The 23,119-nt window shown below is 39.2% G+C and overlaps 1 protein-coding gene across 1 annotated transcript in view; it reads right to left on the bottom strand.

Annotated features, from left to right (window-relative positions):
• The window catches only part of slc35f1 (solute carrier family 35 member F1), a 202,905-nt gene that overhangs the window by 18,907 nt on the left and 160,879 nt on the right, over nucleotides 1–23,119 (bottom strand). The window contains 1 exon segment of the mRNA XM_018094310.2: nucleotides 8,247–8,374. Within this exon segment, the coding sequence (XP_017949799.2) occupies nucleotides 8,247–8,374 (128 nt within the window).

The following is a 23,119-nucleotide window of genomic DNA, read 5'->3' on the forward strand; positions in this document are numbered from 1 at the left end:
TTGTAAATTGCAGATGAGTTCATGAGGTACTGTGCCATTTATTGCATTGCTATTACCTAATTGATCTTGTTATCTTCTCTACATCAGGCCAGTAACTATCATATAACATAATTACGTGCATTATTCAGCATTTAGTAAAGTAACAGATGCACCCCTGCCACCACAGTCATTGTGACCTGATCACATGCATCTGCATTGCCATCTATAATAACTACTACCTCAGAGTACAATCATTTTATTTCAAAGTCATGGCACTGGTCCAAAGAAAGCTGCTCCATCTATCCTGTCGTATTAAATCTGCTGGCACTGGCCACAAGGACAAGTTATACTTGGCACATCTTCCCTGTGACTGCAGGGTCTGCCCCTCTACAGTTTCCCCACTGGTAGCTACTGTACATTGCCTAGAAGATTCACTAGAATCTTTAGTGCCCAAAGAAGAGCACTACATTTGTAACTATTCCCCTAGATTCCTCACTAGTCTGAGTTTGGGCAGAACATGCCAGTGAGTTCAAGAATTAACTTGCAGTTTATCCAATAGTTTGCCTGAATATGGACAGGTGGAAATAAATACACCCCTTTAAATAAAATCCTTTTGAAAGGGCCATTGAAATCTATACTACTGAATAAAAAACCCATGGTATGTTCTAAAGAAATATAGAGTATACACGGAAGTTAAAAAACACACAGTAAATTAAAGGTTGTCTGAGTGCTTCATTTATAGGCATTTGTGGAACAGTTCCCTCGTATTGTACATTATATTATTTTTTATTAAGTGTATAAAAACCAGGTATAGTGATGTAAACCTATTGTGTGTTCTGTTGCATTAGGCCCGGGCTTGAAAACCATCCATGATGATTGCAAATATCAACTGAGATCAAGGAGCAGATTCATCAAATATCTAATTAGATAATTCTGAAGGATTCCCAGCAGTTCAATATTTCACATTTATTTAGAAAGTCAATAATGTTTTTACGAATTGAGATATATGATTTAGTACCTTTGAAACAGGCACGATGGACACCTTGCATGTGGGAATAAAAAGATTGACAGCTTGCTGTTTGGGTTAAAAGAAGGCGGGTTAGGGTTGAGAGCCCATCAACTTTTTGCTAAGCCAAAAAGTTACTTAGATTGTAAGCTGCACTGAGCCAGGGACTGATATGAATGATTTGTAATCTCTGTAAAGCAATGTAGAATATTCTGGCACTATATAAGGGTTGGTATGGGATGGCTATAATATTTCACTAAAAAGGGTACACAATTTGGTGATATACAATACTTGGAAGTGCAATCTATAGGTAGGTGGCAATGAATATGGGTAGTTATCTGAGGATTCCAGGCCATCTTGGAAAGCATGTAACCAAACATTTAAAACAGATTGTCTTGCTTATTTTTCTTTTTAAAGAGATACTCATAAAAGGTTTTTTTTACATCTATAATAACATTATCTCATTTAACCCAAAACATTTAACCCTGCCCCTAACGAGGGGAGTGACTTGGCGGCAAACATAACAATTCCCCATTAGTGCTTTATAAGGAAAAAAAATATAAAAATGTTTTTACCAGTTTTTTGCTTATGTTTAGCATAAATCTATATAGGTGCATACTGCCCCTTGTTAACATTCATAAAATAGACATGGCTCGTGGCATAGCATGAAAAAGAAAAGCTTGTAGTTAAAAGAGGAAATGATGTACAGCAAATGTCCTGATGGAATTGCCTAAATCAATATATGGACTGGGATGCCTTAATTATATTTAGTTTATTCTTGTTTGCTTTGCTTACAGCGTATAATAATCATCTATTTTTGGCTCCTGCCATTTCTGTTGTGAGAAGCTGGGAAGCTCCTAATTAGAAACAAGAAGATCATTCCAGCTTTGTGGTAGAATTTATAAAATGTCAATTAAGACTGCAATGAAATTAAAATGTCTAGAATAGCAGAAAATATTTTAGATGGCGTTACAGCAAATATAGAGGCGGGGGGTAAAAAGGATTTGCATATTTGCCAGAGGAAGTCTGTAATTTACTTTCAAATAGTTACATAGTTAAGTTGGGTTGAAAAAACACCAAAGTCCATCAAGTTTAACCCCTCCAAATCCAAACCAACCCCAGTGCGCATATATACACATACCATACTTACTAATCTACTTGCTTTAGATCACAATAGCCTTGGATATAATGCTTAAAATGCCACTCTTAAAAGAGAAGTAAAGGTAAAAACTAAGTAAGCTTTATCAGAAAGGTCTATGGAAATACAGCCATAAGTCAGTAAAGCTGCACTTTGTCCTCCATCAAAAGAAACAGATGATTTCTTGTCTCTTTTTTTGTAAACATGATGTTCCAGTGTCTGACTTCCTCTCTCAGAAACATCCTTAATTCCCATGGCCAGTGTCTGCGCAGTTCTCTCCCCTCTCCTGCTCCCCCCTCCCACCAGAATGCTAACAACTCCCTCCCCCCTCCTTTAGGAATGTATGATCTCAGCTATAACTGCAGGAAGGCAGCTGCTTAAAATGGCAGCTGCTGTCTTAAAGGAACAGTAACACTAAAAAATGAAAGTGTATAAAAGTTCTACAGTATAATGCACTGGTACAACTGGTGTGTTTGCCTCTGTGTTTATATGTGTTTATATGTGTTTATATAAATAAAGCTGCTGTGCAGCCATGGGGGCAGCCATTCAAAGGAGAAAAGGCACAGCTTACTTAGCAGATAACAGATAAAACCCATATTATTCTACAGAGCTTATCTGTTATCTGCTAAGTAACCTGTGCCTTTTCTCCTTTGAATGGCTGCCCCCATGGCTACACAGCAGCTTTGTTTATATAAACTATAGTTGTCTTTCAGAGGCAAACACACCAGTTGTACCAGTGCAGGGCAGAAGTACATTATATTTTAATTATTTTAAAACAATTTAATTTTTTGGTGTTACTGTTCCTTTTAAGCAAACTGAGAAAGCTTCTAAAGCTGTTTAATCAGGTATGGTAATGTTTTCTGCAGAATAAATATATTGTTCTAGGTGGCACTAATGTGACAAATCTATTGGTAGTAAAATGCCAAAATGACTTTCCTTCTCCTTTAAAGGCATTAATAGAATCTTTAAGGCTCCAGAAGACCAGGAAATAGAGTCTAGCGCCAATATAGGTATTTGCACTGGGTACTATATGCCATTAATATAAGCAATGTTATAACAGTTTTACGTTTTCTCTTGAAATAAATGTAAACATTTACATATTCCAGCATTTTTAATATTCTGGCCTTATCCTGCATTAAGCATTTCCATATAAATGTTACAGAATAACAAAGACTGAACTACACCTTGGAGATAAATGTTATCTAAACAATTCTGTAATTGATGTTTCTAAGTGTAGTTTTTTGTCTCTGTTTTGCTTTCTCTCCAGCCTGAAATGTAAAATTGCTTTGTTTGAAATGCTAACTATTTATTTTTATTGACATCAAAGTTGTTACTTTTCGCTAGAGAAAAGATGCCAGGGAGAGTCCACCCCTTTAGACTGGAGTATTTAAACTTTAATTTAAAGGAACATGAATGAGTCTTCAAAGTGAGGGCAGGGGAGTTGTAAGAGTGACCTGGATGACCGCAAGGCTACAGTGATCTCAAGATATACATTTAGTTTAGTATAAATATGTGTAATTATGTAACATACCCCCATTGAGAGTGTCCCATAAAATTGAAAAGCTTTTATCCACCTTTTGAGGCAAAATGAGTTTACTGTAAATAAAATAGATCCAAGGTACTTTGTGATTGAGTAAATAAAAATCAAACTACATCATGAAGTACAATGAGAGCTGAGCGTTCAGATCAATCTGATATGATACATTATTTACATAGACAAATCAGGCAGAAATCCACTTGTGGCCTAAACCAGATAACCTTTATATGCATTGACAAGTTAAGTTTCCTACTGTTAGACCCATATTTTGTATATTATTAAATCACTTCCATAGTCACAAGGCAAATTTTCAACTATTTTGCTGCAAAAAAGTTACACAAATCGAAAGGTAATAGCTAAGTAATTAACAAAACTCCACTAAAACTAATTCGCCGAAAAAATGGTGTAAAAAGCTGTGTAAAATAAATGTAAAAGATCGCCGTCTGAACACCAGATTTTACACCACTATTTCCGCAAGTTCTGGTGGAAAAAAAATGCGTAAAAGAATTACGCCGATTTTACACCATTCTTTTTTTTTTTTAACAATTCTTTTATTGAAAATTCAATGCACATATTTTACAATAAATTGTTTCAGTAGGCATCTGTTCATTGTACAGTTGTACAGAAAGTAAATAAAGTAAATTACTAACATAACAATAACAACTTTGCAGTGTCTTCCTTTTATTATTACGTGTGCTATTCACCTTTCAACCTTTATTTGGCTATTGGCCTATATTTCTGGGTCTTAGTGAAGTGTTGTTATTGCGTTTTTTTTATTTTTTTAACCTTATATCTATGTATAAAGATTATCCAAGAGGAGGGTTTGGGGTTGGGGTCTTCCCTTGTCTCCAGTGTTTAGGGGGGGTCTGTGTCTATCCATGATGACCATATTTTATCAAATTTTTGAGGGCACCCCCTCCTTATGTAAGTTAGTTTGTATAGGGGTATAGCCTTATTTATCATAGATTCCCATGCTGCCACTCTGGGGCCATCTGGCGACTTCCAGTATAGGGCAATCGTTTTTTTGGCATACATACATATCATCTGAAGTAGTGTTCTTTCAGCCCTTTTAGGTGATAGATCCTAAACTTGATTTAGCAGGGTTACTGTTGGGTCTAGTTGAAGTACCAGATTTGTTCTGTCCTTTATAACTTTTGCTACTTTCCCCCAGAAACTTTGTGAATTTTACACCATTCTTACACAGCGAAGCCTGGCGATGTATGGCGAATTTTCTCGCCGTTTTTTACACAGCATAATAAATATGCCCCTAAGTTGGGATGGAATTCATCCCAGGGTATTAAATGAGCTGAGCGCTGTGATTGCCAAGCCTCTTCACTTAATTTTTCAGGATTCGTTGAGGTCTGGCATGGTGAGAGACTGGCGAATTGCTAATGTGGTGCCTTTATTTAAAAAGGGATCCCGTTCTCAGCCTGAAAACTATAGGCCTGTTAGTCTGACATCAGTAGTAGGAAAGCTTCTGGAAGGGGTAATAAGGGATAGGGTACTTGAATACATTGCAGTTCACAATACTATTAGTTTGTGCCAGCATGGTTTTATGTGTAACAGATCTTGCCAGACTAATTTAGTCGCCTTTTATGAGGAGGTGAGTAGGAACCTTGATGCTGGAATGGCAGTTGATGTCATATACTTGGACTTTGCTAAAGCGTTTGATACAGTACCTCACAGAAGGTTAATGATCAAATTAAGGAATATTGGCCTAGAACATAATATTTGTAATTGGATAGAGAACTGGCTGAAGGATAGATTACAAAGAGTGGTGGTAAATGGAACATTTTCTAATTGGACCAGTGTGGTTAGTGGAGTACCGCAGGGGTCAGTCCTTGGTCCTTTGCTTTTTAACTTGTTTATTAATGACCTGGAGGGGGGCATAGAGAGTACTGTTTCTATTTTTGCTGATGACACAAAATTGTGCAAAACTATAAGTTCCATGCAGGATGCTGCCACTTTGCAGAGCAATTTGACAAAATTGGAAAACTGCAGCAAACTGGAAAATGAGGTTCAGTGTTGATAAGTGCAAAGTTATGCACTTTGGTAGAAATAATATAAACGTGAACTATCTACTGAATGGTAGTGTGTTGGGGGTATCCTTAATGGAGAAGGATCTAGGGGTTGTCTAATTCCAGGCAGTGTCATTCTATGGCTACTAAAGCAAATAAAGTGCTGTATAAAAAAGGGCATTGACTCAAGGGATGAGAACATAATTTTGCCTCTTTATAGGTCCCTGGTAAGGCCTCACCTTGAGTATGCAGTGCAGTTTTGGGCTCCAGTCCTTAAGAAGGATATTAATGAGCTGGAGAGAGTGCAGAGACTGCAACTAAACTGGTAAAGGGGATGGAAGATTTAAACTATGAGGTTAGACTGTCGAGGTTGGGGTTGTTTTCTCTGGAAAAGAGTCGCTTGCGAGGGGACATCATTACTCTGTACAAGTACATTAGAGGGGATTATAGGCAGTTGGGGGGTGTTCTTTTTTCCCATAAAAACAATCAACGTACCAGAGGTCACCCCTTTAGATTAGAGGAACGGAGCTTCCATTTGAAGCAGCATAGGTGGTTTTTCACGGTGAGGGCAGTGAGGTTGTGGAATGCCCTTCCTAGTGATGTGGTAATGGCAGATTCTGTTAATGCCTTTAAGAGGGGCCTGGATGAGTTCTTGAACAATGAGAATATCCAAGGCTATTGTGATACTAATATCTACAGTTAGTACTAGTGGTTGTATATATAGTTTATGTATGTGAGTGTATAGATTGGTAGGTGTGGGTTGTGTGTACTGGGTTTACTTGGATGGGTTGAACTTGATGGACTCTGGTCTTTTTTCAACCCTATGTAACTATGTAACTATGTAGGTTGGTTATTGAATTTAAAAAAGGCTCCTATATGTATATTGTTCATTTTAAGAGCTAAAGTCTATAATTTTCTTTTTAATTTTGCCCTTGAGGATCCATTGCATTAGAAAATATACTTGATATTTTATTTTAACACAGACAAGCCAATAAATATAAATATATAGATATATGATGCTATTCTAGCTGAATTACTTGGTTTACAAAAAAACTTGTAATACAAAGCGAAAGCAAATTCTACATCCAGGGCATAGTTTCCAATTACTTTCTAATAAATCTTGTTTAATAGTTTAATTGGATCGATTTTTTTCTGCTTAATGAGTTCCTTAGTATGAGCTAATGTATTTTTTTTTAAAAATGTTGATGGAGCTAATTTGTTAAATGCTTGATAAATCTGTTTCAACATATGGCCCTATTTAGGCTTGATTTGTTCCCAAAAACGTAGCAAAAATGGGCATTCTGAAAGGTGGGTGATTTGAGTAGAATTGCAACTGTTGGCTTTAATTGGGCTAACCAAGTGTAGACTAAAATGAATGATAAGTATGATATCCCTATAAATAACACCATTGATATCAAGTATTATTGCCAATTTAGCCAGTGCATTAGTATTCGGGTGGCAACCCTGTTCACAATTCCTTATTGATGGGAGGAATTAATAAATCATTGTCCCTGTATGTAAGAGTATCAGGAACTGTGGGGAATCCAACCCTGGACTTTGTGCCGAGCTGCAAGTGCACTTGTTTACTGAGCCACAGGAGGCTCTTTGAGCTACGTGGGGTCAGTTACGTGGGGTCAGTTGCCCTTATCTGCATCCAACATCTTTGCCTGTTTCCACTCATCTTGTTTATCACATGTGTTGCTGCTTTAGTAATCAGCAGCCTTTATAAACCTTCTCCGGGCAACACCCAGTTGCCCGATCATCTTGCCATCCTGACTCCTGCGGTCCCTGTCTGATTCCTGCATTAGTTCTCCTGTCCCCACCTAGTACCCTGTCTTTTGTGGATCTCCCTGGTTTTGACCTTCGGCCTGTTTCCTTGACCTTGCTTGCCTGCTGCCTGCCACTGACCTCAGCCTGCCTTACGGACCTTGCCAGTACTCTGCCAGCCCTGACCTACTTGCCTGTTACCAGACTCTGTCTATTTGCCTATCATCACAGGCCTGTGTATTTTCTGTTTTGTTCTGTTCAGTTTCTATTAAACTTCTTTGCTTCACCGCACTTGGCTGTCCTGCCCTTAAAGGGAGTTCTGGGGGTTACATTGCACATAGGATCCAACCTGCCAGCCACCACCTGTGGCTGCCCCAGACATAAGAGTTAACCTTAGGAGTCTCTTCTAGGGTCAGGGCCGGAACTAGGGGTAGGCAGGAGAGGTGTGTGCCTAAGGCGCAACACTTGGGGGGCACAGGGCACAAACCTCTTCTGCCTAATTACCCCTAGTTCTGGCCCTTCTTTAATTCTGGAGTCTCCAGAGAAAGCTTCTGCGCCCTACCAGAGAAAGGAAGAGGCAGGGCAAGACAGCTTTCTTGAACTCTTGCGAGAGTTTGGGAAAGCTGTAATGCCCTGCCTCTACCTGTCTCCTGTGAGGCACAGTGAATCAATTGCCTTGCCTAGGGCGCAATAGTGATTAGGCCTGCCTAGGGTACAGAGGCCTAGGGTACAGAGGCAGAAGAGCAACGGAGAACATTGGCATAACAATTCAAGGAATAAGATACAAGGAAAAACACTGACCTGTATACTAATGAAAGTGGTGTACTGATGAGCTTTTACCACCAAATATGTGGCTTCTATGTCTATGATTCCTAAAAACATGTACTTCCACCATCTCCTTTTCAAAATCGCCAATAAATTTTCCTCCCCTGAAAGAGAAAAAGAAACCTAATTATTAGACATTTTATAGAACAAATACATCCTCAAAGAAATTGTTGGTACAGCTACGGGTAAAGATGGATTACACATTTTAATTAATATGCTTTAAATAATATAGCTTTCATTATTTATTTATCTGTTTCACTTTTTTTAAACTTTCAAGTCCCCAATGGCCCTCCCTTCCTTTAAATGTAATGTCTTGCTAGCCTCCACTTGTGCACTTTGTGTGTTTACTTTACAAGATCTAATAAATATTTAAGCTTCATTTTATTGGAGGTTGCCATGGAAAGTTAAGAGACATCTACACAACACACACAAGGGTCCATTTTTCATCAGGAGCCAATTAACCTGCCTGTATGTTTCTGAAGGGTGAGGGGAAACAGACACTAACACAAGAAGAACATGCTAACTTCTTGCATACAGTGTCCAGGGTAGAACTGATCTCAAGACACAATCTGCAAACAAGTTGTGGCAAATGAATAGCAACATTTAAAAAAAAAAAAAATTAAAAAATATTTTGAAAGTAATTCAAATATAATGTACTGTTGCTCTGCGCTGGTAAAACTGGTGTGTTTGCTTCAGAAGCACTATAGTTTATATAAATACACTACTGTGTAGCCAACAGTGCAGTCATTCATTGAAATACAGCTAAATGGCACAGGTCACACAGCAGATAAACAATAGGTTCTGTAGAATCCAATGGGTTTAGTTCTTACACAGAAACCATTGTATTCTATATATTTTATCTGCTATCCGACCTGTGCCTTTTTTTCCGCTTAGTAATTGAATGGCCACACAGCTGCTTATTTATATGAACTATAGTAGTGCTTCTGAATCAAGTATTTCATTTTTTTTCAAATATTTCACTATAATATTACCCACATACTGAACTAAATACAGGTATGGGGCCTATTATCCAGAATGCTCGGGACCTGGGGTTTTCCGGATAAGGGGTCTTTCCGTAATTCGGATCTCCTACCTAAAGTCTGCTAAAAACATTATTTAAACAGTAATTAAATGTAATAGGATTGTTTTGCCTCCAATAAGGATTAATTATATATTAGTTGTGATCAAGTACAAGGTACTGTTTTATTACTCTAGAGAAAAAGGAAATCATTTTTAAAAATGTTAATTATTTGATTAAAATGGAGTCTATGGGAGATGGCCTTTCCGTAATTTGGAACTTTCTGGATAATGGGTTTCTGGATAAGGCGTGCGATACCTGTATACCGTATATACTCGAGTATAAGCCGATCCGAATATAAGCCGAGGTACCTAATTTTACCTAAGAAAACTGGAAAAACTTATTGACTCGAGTATAAGCCTAGGGTGGGAAATGCAGCCGCTACTGCTAAGTTTTAATAATCAAAATAAATACCAATAAAATTACATTAATTGAGGCATCAGTGGGATATATGTTTTTCAATATTTATTTCAAAGAAAAACAGTAAACTAGCTCTGTAAGCGGAGAAGAGGGTCAACAAAAACAATATGAGTACTACTCCATGCTCATTGCACATTGGCAAACTGGCAGCAGACCCGGTCCTGGAGGAGATGTAAGGGGAAATAAGAATTGCTAGTGGGAGCCTAGGCCAGGGCACTGGAGGGTCTGGTTGCGGGTGGCCTAATTTGCACACAAAGGACAGAGGGTGCTAGTCTAGAGGGACCCATGGCACCTGACTTGAGTATAAGCCGAGGGTGACTTTTTTCAGCACATTTTGGGTGCTGAAAAACTAGGCTTATACTCGAGTATATACAGTATATGATTGATTTATTTTAAAATAAAAAATCATATAGATAGATATAAGTTGAAGAAGATTTATAAGTTGTTTGCTACAAGAATATTAAATTATTTGCTTTGATCCCAGAAATGAAATTTAGGTTTCTTGATACTGGATTCATTGACTAATGCATTATTTCTTCCTATACAAAGTAATAAACAGGATTTGATCCGATGTATGTAAGATGTGTTTGGATTTATCCAGAGTTTGTAAATAATTGCAAGTCAGTATTTCAGTGTGAAGATTCCACTATAATATCTCAGAACTAAGCAACTAACATAAATTATCTAATTACTGAAATCTACCATCAGACTTGTAGCTATCTTTAGCTTTCAGGACATTCTTTTAGAGATCCTTATTCAGCCTGTGGTAGGTGCGCTATATTTAGATGTTTTTTCTTGAAAAAAAATTCCTCAGGCCACATAAAAAGCTATGATCAAATAAAGCAGTGCTCATCTGGTAATTGAATTCAATAGTACTTAAACTGCTTAAACATTGTAAGGCCTGATCATATCCCTTGTGATTGTGGTCCACACACGTGATGGGTACAATGTGCAAATTTGCACAGATTGAATTGTTTTACATAAAAGCCCCATGCAGGCAGATATCAGACTAACCAAATCTAACAAAGTCACTGGATATCCAGCAATAAATGTTATCTGCTTGTCTGTTGCATTTGGTAAACAACCATGGGAAACTTTTAGACATATTACCGAATAGTCCATTTTATTCAAGTATTTTTGCAGATATATGCTCCAGACATAGATCAACAACTAAAATAGACCCAGGTTCACCTTAAGCCATTAGACTTATTTGATGTGAGTGACCCACCAAATTTCTAGCACGTGTACATGTGTGCATACTGTATGTATTACATATTGGGGCATATTTATTATGCTGTGTAAAAAACGGCAAGAAAATCCGCCAGGCTTCGCCGTGTAAAAACGTTGTAAAATCGGCGTAATTTTTTTCTTCCACCGGAACTTATGGAAAATAACGGCGTAATATCCGGCATAATATCCGGCGTTCAGACGGTGACTTTTTCCATTTACTTTACACAGCTTTTTACTCCATTTTTTTGGCGAATTAGTTTTACACAGCATAATAAATACGGAACAGGCTGGTACCGGGAAGGGAGATCCTGTACCTGGAGAGACAGAAATCCTGTGAGGAGTCCTGACTGGAGGAACAAACTGCAGGAGGATCCCATCTGAGTAGTTAAAGGGGTTAGTAGCCGCACTGCTTGTCTGTAAGTGCTGGACTCGCCTGAAGGTTCTGGGTAAAGCATCCACAGAAATTTCTGGAGTGAGTATAATTAAAGTGATAGTACTAAAGGAGCACTCAAAGATTTACAGTAAATAGACTGTTCCCTTTGGACTGAGCTAAAAAACTTTACACAGTTAGTGAGATAGCTTGCGCTGGCAGAGGTAGTTAGTAAGGCCCTTATTGCCATTGTTAGGAGTGTTATCAGTTTCCCCTTTAATTTCAGATAAAAGTTTATTAGTTTATCAAGTACTGTATGTGCATTATCATTGTTCCTAGTGGGGCCACCCGTAGATGCACTCCCGGATCCCGCTAGGTGGAGGCACTGCACTAATAAGTACCAGGTACCCAGTCTCTCCCAATACCACTGTGTGTAACACTGTCAAAAGTGCCAGAAATGGTGTGGATAGGGTTACATTTATATCTACAAAGTAGCAGAATAACAAAAAAGTCACACAAACAGTATTACTTCTGTGTCAGAGGATTACGCTATTTTTATAACAGAAGTTTTATCTTTTACAATACAAAAAACATCAGTTTTACTTTTCCAGGTCTGTTCCATGAACAGTCACCACAAATTAGAAAGAATAATGAAATACATTTAAAAAAGGGCAGGTAGAGGAGATCTGTTATCCAGAAACCCATTAACCAGAAAGCTACAAATTATGGAAACACCATCTCCCTAATACTCCATTACAATAAAATAATTCAACATTTTACAAATGATCTAATTTTTCTCTGCAATATTAAAACCAGGGGCGCTTCTGCCATTAGGCGAGTTGAGAAACTCGCCTCAGGCGGCAGAAGCGCCCCAGTTACCAGGGGCGGCAAAAAGCCTCTCCTGGTAACTTTAAGAGCCGAATTTCCGGTTTTTAAACCGGAAATTCGGCTCTTCTAGTGAAGAGAGTGCAATTGCGCTCTCTGCACTAGCAATCTCACCGCTCCCCCGGACCCGCTCCTGCGCTCAGAAGGTAAGCGCTGGGGAGCGGGGGAGGGGGGCGGTATCCAGGAGCCGCCTCAGGCGGCGATATGTCCAGAATCGCCCCTGAATAAAACAAAACCTTGTACTCAACTAAGATATAATTAATCCTTTACTGGAGGCACAACAATCCTACTAGGTTTATTTAATGTTTAAATTATACCTATACCTGTATATCAGTGGGTTAAACACAACTTCACTTAAAAATTCTCCTAAAATTTAAACCTAATCCAGTTGATTCCAACAAAGCTACTATCTTGCATAATAGGCCAATCAAAATCTAAAACAGCTTTCATTTGACAGTGGCATAAATGCAATTTGCAGTTCTTGCTATTTATTTGAATCCCTACTCTGTAAGAGGGTTGCTCATTATACTGTCTGTTTCTGTATTTGACTGACTCTGAGTTTCCAGCTTCTGACAAGGTTTGTACTGTAATTGCAAACATGATGCTGTGGGTGAGTAATCCCTGATTAAGGACTTTGGCCTTTGTTACGACTTCTGCCATGACTTTTAAACAACTGCTAATAAAGAAGATTGTTTTCACATCTCGTTGTCTATAAAGCACCAACCTTCTCAATAGTATTAATAGTATCCACAGAGTATGGATTTGTAATGGTGTTTGCTTTGTGACACAGAACTCTGTACAACACTGCATCAGAAAAAAACTCTTGCCTGGCAGAATAATGTCTGGGACATTAGTCAGGAATTTTTATATTCTCCGTGTGGACACTGTTGAGGGCCACACCTGCCATATATATATATATATATATACGCTAAGATCCAAGGCCCCTATGTAAAGTTTTATCACTTTACTCATCATTTTGCTGAGACACCACAGTGGTGCATATTGAGGGAACACAATTACTAATGATTGTGACACTCTTTCTCAGTACTAATTGGATAAATTAATACTTTTTTGGCAGGAGCATAGAGCTCACAGTACTGTAGCCTGTTATATTATATGCTGCCACGGAATTCCACAACATGGGTATTTCTACAAAGGCTGGTGGATAACTAATTTATCAGTGTCCATTGCAAACAGTTCCCAATCTGCTCAATCCCAAGATCTGGCCATAGTTGCAGCCACCAGGGTCACTGTGATTGGCTAGAAAGGTGATTTCTCCATTGAATCCCATTATGATTAACAGTCTAATAATGGCTGGCAATTCTGTGTCTTTTAAGTTTTCACCAGCAGTTTCCATGGACCCTTGTCAAAAACACTTGGCATGTGTTCAGTGGCAGAAGAGGACATGGTGAAGCCAAGGATACAGGAAGCTCTTAGGAAGAGATTGTAGCAAGATTTAGGGAAATTAATTTTACTCTTAATAAGGACTGCAAGTGCAAAGCTAAGATACAAGTGTTGGATATGTTTTTGTTATTTGATTCATTTGCTCTATAAAATGTATTTTTAGGCCAGCTCACATTTGACCCTAATTTCTCAATGTCTATTCTGTAAATTCAATGTTTTTCTTAAAACCTGTTGTGATCTTACAAGTGTTTTGTTTTTCTTCTTCACTGCAGATGTTTTTATTCTGATATATGCCACATTCAGGCAGAAGTTGACAATGTCAATAAGATTATATTACATTCTCAAGTAGGTTAAATATGACAAATACATGATTACAAGGTTTAGATTTGTATATTACATACAATGTGCATTTGTGACAACTCCCAATACAATTCCTCTAAAGATGTCTCTATCTATGTCATGAGCTTTGTCAACAGCAGACTGAGCAAGCCCCAAGCAAAATGGCCTGGAACCTTCTATTTTGCTTATCTACTACAATGATATACAAGCCACAAGTCCTGAGGCATACCTGCTACAAGCATTCTCTGCTCTTCCGTGTCAATGACCATCACACAAGTCTGTGTTCAAGCTGTTACTAAAATGAAGGCATCATCTGCTACAGCCACAAAAAACATGATTCAAAATCTTGTGAGTCAAACAAGGTATCTGAATAAGCAAGCTTTTGATATGCTACTGTATTTGATTTGAAAAAAACTCGAATTCCCAATTTAGAAAATTGATAAATAAGGCCATTTATGTAGATGCAGTGTGCACTGAAAAAAAGATCATTTTTGCACACAAGCCCACAAACACAGAAGAAACATGGATCAGTCTTTTTCTGAATTAATAACAAACATTCTGTTTCACTGAATCAAAGCTCCTGCAAAGTCAAATTGGCTTTCCCCTGACTACAGATTTTATTAATTCACTGGTAAGGCTGAGCCAGCAAAGTATCCAATAAAATTCATCACTTATGAGTGCCATAAAATAACACAGCACAAAGTCACAGAATAATTTGAAAGGAGAAAAGTACAATAATAAAAGGATTACAAAATAAACATATGTACACTATATAAGATCTGAGAGCCCAAAATATATGGATCAAGGTAAATAAATGAAACAAAACAAGAGGAATAAAACAACATACATGGGAAATATACTGCATTCAAAGGCTGGAATAGGGTGTAAAGATATTAGAGATACCATAGACCTTCATTCCTGCTAGCCTGGGTTCCCTGCAGCCCCTGGGCCCCCCGGGTGGATCATATGGTCTAGTATTTAGATTGTAAGCTCTTTTGGACAGGGCCCCCTTCACCTTTTGTATCGGTTATTTGCTGCATTTTTTGTAATTCTGTATGTTCAGTGTATAAACCTATTTATTGTGTAGCACTGTTGAATATGTTGGTGCTTTATAATTACATATTATTATTAATAATAATAATAATAATAAACCACCTTCTCTAATAACACTCATGCTAGGGAGGTGCAAAGTAACTTGGGAGCCTGGATAGATATTGGGAGCCCTGCTGCATCCTTAAAGCTATATCAGACTAAAATAAGTTCAAGAAGAAGCAACACCTGGAAGCCTTTAAAAGAGAAGGAAACGTAAAAACTAAGTAAGCTTTATCAGAAAGGTCTATGTAAATACAACCATAAACACTTACAGAACTGCTGCTCTGAGTCCTAAGTGAAAAGAAACACAATATTTCTTTTCTTTTATTCTGTATACATGATCTTTTGTGTCAGACTTCCTGCTCTCAGAAAATACTTCAGGACACGGCACAAGTATGCGCGGTCTGCTCCTCTGCCCCCCTTCCTTCTCTGCTCTCCCCCTCACATCTCTGCTGTAATCTGAGCTGAAAGTTTTGTGTGCCTGCACATTGCTGCCTGGAAGTGAAGTCAGACCAAGCTAAAATTGCAACTGCTGTCTTAAACAAACAGACGGAGCTTCTATGGCTGTTTACTAAGGTAGGGTAAAGAATTCTACAGAATAAATATAGCATTCTAGCTTGTACTATTGTAACTAACCTATTGCCAATAAAATGCCAAAATGCCTTTGCTTCTCCTTTAAAGGCTCAGAGAGAATAAGACCTGAACACCAAATTTCACTCAAATAGGAATTTTTATTCAGTCTTAAAGTAGAACTAAAGCTTAACTAAATAAGTGGGGCATAAAAGTTGTACATTATGTTTTGGGCTTTTTTACCTGCCCAAGGCAACCCCATCCCTTTAGCAGGGAAGATCTGTGCTTCCTAATTTGACTCACTGTTGATTCACTGCACGTGTTCTGTGCTGCTGTCACTTACCTGAGCTTAGGGGCCAACGCACAATATACTGTATATAAGTCTGATTAGAAATAAATACATATAATTACTACATAGCAGCTTAGAGACAAGTGCAATTAACATCAGAATTTAATAATCCAGCCCTGTGACATCTGTTTTTATAACAGGCCAAGCTCATTTTCTGTTTGTTAATATGCGATGACCCCTAAGCTTAGCATCTCAACAGCTGCTCAGAGCACACTGAGCATGTGAGTGTCACAGACACTTTCCAGGATGGGGAACTCCTGTGACAAGTTTGAAGTCATGGACAATTCCTGCTATTGAGATGCTGAAACTTTAGTCTGGTGCAATAAGTTCAGTATATAAAATAAGGCATTTTTAGCCATATTCACTTTTAGGGTAAAGGTTCTTTAAAGAAAGGAAAACTGCCCCATGCCTTTAACGTGGAAACTAACATTAAAGTTGTGCTTTTTCCAAAATGATTATGATCTTAATTCATCCGCCATTACATTTTCTTACTTTTCAGTTGATTACCAGGCATAAAATTATTACTGATTTCTGTGGATCTGCATGCATAGGCATACACACTCTCTACAATATATAACTATCTTGCCCTAATCTTGTGTATGTGTACAGATCCACATAGCCTTCTGGGTATGCTTTTTGAATGTTTTTTTAGGTATGCTTTTTTGCATTCTGCCTGCATTTGCACCCCTTAATTCATAAATTTACCCAAAAGGTGCTGGTACATCAAGTCAAGTAGGTTTTTATTGTCATTCCAACCATATACAGTACACTACACAGTGAAACGAAACAGCATTCCTCCAGGACCAAGATGCTACATACATGCAACACATGAATTAACAACACAACATAAATTTAACAACATAAATTAAAATATTGTGCAAATAATTGCAAATTGCAAAGAGCAGTTCAGTTAGGTATGAACAATTGTGAGATTTAGAGTTTTAGATCAGGTGATTTTCATGTGTGTGTTTGTCAGTTCAGTCCTGATGTTATTTAGTTCATCTGAATGATTTTTGAGTGTGTCCAGTCCCTTTGTGTTGAGAAGACAGATGGCTTGTGGGTAAAAACTGTTACATAGTCTGGATGTGAGTGCCCGAATTCTTCGGTACCTTTTTCCAGATGGCAGAAGGGTGAAGAGTGAGTGTGAGGGGTGTGTCTGATCAGCCACAATGCTGTTGGCTTTGCGGATGCAGTGCAGTACCGCCGCTCCCTATACCCAGAGTACGCACTCTGCGTAGGGCACCAACTCCCAGGGGCCACCCTGTACCGCCGCTCCCTGCGCACCAACATACCAAGTCTTCATCAGCAGCTCCTTCTCTCTTATGCTGCAGCGACAATCCCTTTTATAAGGTTGCGCCTGTGCGTATGACGAAAACTTGGTCTGTTGGGGGTACTTTCTATGGGGGCAATTGGAGGCACTGTTTATGGGGGCAATTGGGGCACTGTGTATGGGGGCACTTTCTATTGGGGGCACTTCCGTAATATTTGGGGGAGGGGGCACAAAAGTAAATTTCTGCTTAGGGCACCCATTTGGCCAGCAGCGGCCCTGATGCAGCGTATGGTGTAGATGTCTTCAATAGAGAGGAGAGAGACCCCGATGATCTCCTCAGCTGTCCTCACTATCCGCTGTAGAGTCTTTCGGTATGATATGGCACAATTCCCAAAGCAGACAGTGATGCAGCTGCACAGGATGCTCTCAATAGTTCCTCTATAGAAGGTGGTGAGGATTGTTGGTGGGAGCTGGGCCTTCCTCAACCTTTTCAGGAAGAAAAGACGTTGTTGGCCTTTCTTGTGCAGAGAGCTGGAGTTGAGGGACCAGGTGAGGTTCTCCTCCAGGTGGACACCCAGGAATTTTGTGCTTTTGACAATCTCCACAGAAGATCCGTCAATGCTGAGCGGAGAGTGAACGATCCATGTCCTCCTGAAGTCAACAACCATCTCTTTTGTCTAATCGACATTCAGTAAAAGGTTGTCTTTACACCAGATCGTTAGGCTCTTCACTTCCTCTCTGCACGGTGATTCATCATTCTTGCTGTTGAGACCCACCACGGTCGTGTCATCAGCAAACTTCATAATATGATTGGAGCTGTGTGTCGCTACACAATCATGAGTCAGCAGTGTGAACAGCATGGGGACTGAGCACACAACCCTGGAGGTATAGTTCCTGATCCGCACTGCCTGAGGTCTCTCGGTCAGTAAGTCCAGGATCCAGTTACAGAGGGAGGTGTTCAAGCCCAATAGGTTCAGTTTCCTAATCAGGTGCTGGGGATGAATGTATTGAATGCAGAACTGAAATCTATGTACAGCATTCTAAGTGTTTTTCTTATCAAGGTGTGTCAGTGCCAGGTGGAGTGTGGTGGAGATGGCATCGTCCGATGAACAGTTTGAATGATACGCAAACTGCAGTGGGTCCAGTGAGGGTGGCAGCAGGGTCTTGATGTGTCTCATGACGAGCCGCTCGAAACACTTCATGATGGGTGTGAGTGCAACAGGGCGGTAGTCATTGAGACAGTACACAGAAGACTTCTTCGGCACAGGGACGATGGTGGTAGACTTAAAGCATGTGGGAACGACAGAGCTGCTCAGAGAGGTGTTGAAGTTGTCGGTGAGAACATCTGCCAGCTGATGCACATCCTCTGAGCACTCTGCATGGGATGTTGTCTGGTCCAGCAGCTTTATGTGGGTTGACTCTGCGTAGAGTTTTCCTCACATAAGCCGTTGTGAGACATAGCACCTGGTCATTCCTTGGCGTCACGGCGTTCTGCATGTCAAATCATAAGTAGAAACTGTTCAGCACATCTGGAAGGGAGCCGTCACTATCACAGGCAGGTGATGATGTCCTGTAGTTGGTGATGGCTTGTATGCCCTGCCACATCCGCCGTGTGTCCCCGCTGTCCTTGAAGTGATTGTGTATTCTCTGGGCGTGTGCACAGTTCACCTCTCTGATGGCTCTGGACAGTTTGGCCCTTGCTGTTTTTAGGGCCACCTTGTCCCCCACTCTGAAGGTGAAGTTTTGGGTCCTCAGAAGTGTATGCACCTCCACAGTAAACCACAGTTTCTGGTTGGGTCGTGAGATGATGCTCTTGGAGACAATGACGTCCTCGGTGCACTTGTTGATGTAGCTGATCACTGATGGCGTATACTCCTCCAAGTCGGTGAAGTCGCCGTAAGTCACAGTCTCCCTAAACATGTTCCAGTCAGTGTTCTCAAAAAGTCCTGAAGAGCAGAGATGGCTCCTGCTTGCCAGATTTTCACCTGCTTCAGAACCGGTTTTGAACGCCTGACGAATGGTCTGTATGCTGGAATTAGCATAACAGAGATGTGATCAGAGTAGCCGAGGTGAGGGCGGGGCTCTGCTCGATATGCGCCGGGGATGTTTGTGTAAACAAGATCTATCGTGCTATCACCTCTCGTTGCACAGTCCACATACTGATGGGTGTGTGTTCTGCAGAATATTGATCCTTGCGTACAGTTCACCGAGCGCCTCCTTAGCATTAGCATAGGTGGAATGTATACACCGATAATGAAAACAGTAGTGAATTCCTGTGGTAAATAAAAAGGTCTGCATCTAACAGTCGCAATCTCCAGCAGCGGTGAGCAAAAGTTATAAACTAGCACCAGTTCTTACACCATTTCGTGTTGATGTACACAAACAAGCCACCGCCGCAAGTCTTACCGCATAGAGCTGCATTTCTGTCTGCACGAAACGAGGCTAGTCCGCCATGTGAAAACAAAGACACAGTAGTCTCTGAACTCACTCTGTGTAGACTGTTGGAGTCGGATGTAGTCCAGTTTATTTTCCAGGGACAGACGTTGGATAAGATAATGGACGGAAGGGCTGGCCGGCTAGGGTTTGTTTTTAGCCTAGCACAGACTCCCACCCGCTTTCCGCGTTTCCGCTTCCTTGCGCACCGCTTACGATGTCCCCTCTTCCGGCCACCAGCATCAGGCAACACTGAGGACTGGAGGCCTGGTTCTCGAAGCAATCCAAGGTCGTGTTACAGTTGAAGAACAAGGAAATTATTGTAAATTCACTGGGTAGTGGCTGATGCTTCTCTTTGCCGAAAAATGTACCAGCAAGGTATATGTTTCTAATCGTACCACCTATCGTCTGTCTATTCCCAGCAGTCCATTCAGCTATCTGGGACTATGCAGAGCACTATTGCAATTTTTCCATTGGGAATAGACAGAAGATAGCAAGAGATACATGCCACAATCACAATGTCTAAACTCAGGCATTGCTTATGGTTTTTAGTATGCTTTCTTTCAATGATGTGTATTTCTAGTCTAAATGTTACCAATGCACCACTTGTTCTCTTTAAAGATTCTATTAAAATGTTGATAACAGTGTACCTCTGGTACCCATAGTTCTAATTGGACAACCCTGACCTACACTATTGTGGCTATTTTTGACAGGTAGTATAAAAATATTGGTGGCCTCTATTAAATGCTGCATAAAAACGTTAAGTTCCTTTTAACATCTGAGCAGTACAAGTACAAATCGAACATCACACATTCATTGACTATATCAGCACAGCCTGGTCCAGCCAACCACTCAAATCTGTGCACATGTTTGTATTAACCTCACAAAGACATTTATCTGTCACAATTTGAACCTGATAGCAAGATATAATTAGAACCAACCAGGTGTCAGGTGACCAAAATTAATTAATAAAGTATGTTCTCATCTAGGGTTATGAGTATGAGTACATGCAGTAGAGCATGCTGATACCTTTCAAATTGCCGGCACTTTGCTCCCAAGTCTAGATCAACAGATGAAAGGTTCTCTTTATTCAGGTTTCTTGCCATGATGGACCAATAAATCATTCTGCTGACAGGATGATGTATCTCTTCCTATAAATGTTTTAGGCAAAGTCTGTGCTGCATTTTTTTTAATATAATTCAGCAGGTTTTAAATATCTATCTTTTCTATGTATAAATAGCCTCTAGCAACAAAACACATTCTGATCACTATATAATATGCTTTGATTTTGCAACTCGCCTACACATTCACACTATAAAAAAGGTAGGAATTTTTAATTATGATTTGTTTTAAATGTGTTTAATAAAGTTTAAAAAAAATAAAATAAAGAAAAAACATATATAGTTAGTTGCATTTTTCCATGACAATTTCCATAGTTGTGTGGTGGCTTCTGTTCTGTAGGTGACAGAATTATGCGGTTCTATGATGTAGTAAATGAGGTAAAACACTTAATTGTAAAATAACAAATTAAGGGGTTGATTCACACAAGTGTTATATCACAGTTATTTGCGTTCAAATTGACGCAATAAATAACGACTAATTCGTAAAAGTAATTTAGCATGCGTTAAATTGCACGCTACTGCAATGCGTTAATTTTAACGCATGCGTTAATTCGCGTGTAGAAATAATACTAACACATGATTCACAAACACATATGAAGCGTTAAACGCGTTAAATATCGCATTAGTCTGTGCGAAGATTAACACCTGCTTGGGGCAGGCGGTAATGAAAGAAAATTGTGGTTTGTGAGCTTTTGGCAACACAACATGAAGTATGTGTTGGCCCTAGAGTCATGCATCCTCCAGTTTTCAGGGAAATGGTCATTTTTAGAAAAGTAGTTTTACGAACGTAATGGTTACGTGCGTTAAATCGTGGGCTAATATAGCAAGCGGCATGCAAGAAAAATGCATATCACGACTTAAATAACGCAAACAACATCGCGTCTAAATTAATGCATTATCCTTTTAATGAATCGTGCGTTGTCGCAAAAAATAAGAAGCGATAAAATGTTTAACACATGCTATAAATAGCGCTCGTTTTAACGCACTTTAGTGAATCAACCCCTAAGTATGGTGACTTGAGCTTAGTAATTATAATTTAAAGCACCATTACCGTGATTCTTTGGGTGCAAGTTGTTGCGCACACTGTAGGAACCTTGAACCTATTGCAATGTTCAGGCTGGCAGTAGTTGCAGGGTTCCTAAGCGTCAATAGTTGCACTTGCCTGTGATTCATCAAAACAGACAGGCAGGCACATTGGCAAAAATAAGTGGAAGTGGAAGGAATGTGGTTAGACCTTTAGTACTTCTTATGAATGGCGTCAATACACAATTTTGTATAATTGCAATTGTGGCTGTGGGTGTAAATGAGCCCTTATTTGTTTCCATTATTGTCTCTGTATGATTTTATTTTGGCGTCTACTCTTCTACTCCTCTGTAGCCGCCAGCATATTTGCCCCAGACTGCTTACAGTTATTTATAACTATCCCTTTGTCTATGAGCCACTATTAAAACCTTATATTTCATATAAGGTTTATTTATATAATATATTTTTCTTGTCCCTCTACCAGCAAAATAATCAGTGGCCCTGTTAAACTCAGAAATATATATGATCTTTTACAGCAAGGACATTATCTTATAAATTATGCATTTTCACATCAGATTATAGCATTTATATATTGTTTGCTATTTGTCAAGGCAAAATCTGAAATTTAAACAGAAAACTTACATATTTCCTTACTAAAACTATAAAAAGGGCAAAAAAGTTTTTAAAGAACAAGCACTATTTATTGAGCTAATGTTGAAAAAAGGTGGTATACTTTCCTATCCCTATGCTAAGAAACATCTGCCTGTAGCAGCACTGTACTGTTATGGCTCGTCAGAATGAACCCTATTCAAATGCATTTGTGCAACTGTGCCAAACGCTATTCCCTCTGGCAGACAGAATGATACTGGAATTATTAGAAAAAATGTTGTATTTTGGAAATGCTTCCAATTTTGCTTACTGCACTCCTAAATGAGTCCTATTGCCTATGCATATGTTTTACCACCAGCAAATTATATTAATCCCTGTGGACACTGAAGCAGATTAATTGCCATTACCCTAAGCAAAGGTCCAGCAGGCACTAGGCAGTACTGTTTCTGCAATGAAAAAGGTTAAGAAACTCGCTTTAGAAGGCACTTTACAAGAGTTGTCCATAAACCATCCCTGGTAACCGTAAGAACTGTATTTTAATTTAATGATAAATTTGGCTCTTAAAGTGTGGAGATCACAATTGCTCTCTCTGAACTAGCACACTATCATCAAGCAGTAACAGACAGAGATGCCCTAGAGGACTAGGTTCAAGTGCT

Source organism: Xenopus tropicalis, chromosome 5 (assembly GCF_000004195.4).
Source record: "Xenopus tropicalis strain Nigerian chromosome 5, UCB_Xtro_10.0, whole genome shotgun sequence".
In the NCBI taxonomy this organism is placed as follows: Eukaryota; Metazoa; Chordata; class Amphibia; order Anura; family Pipidae; genus Xenopus; species Xenopus tropicalis.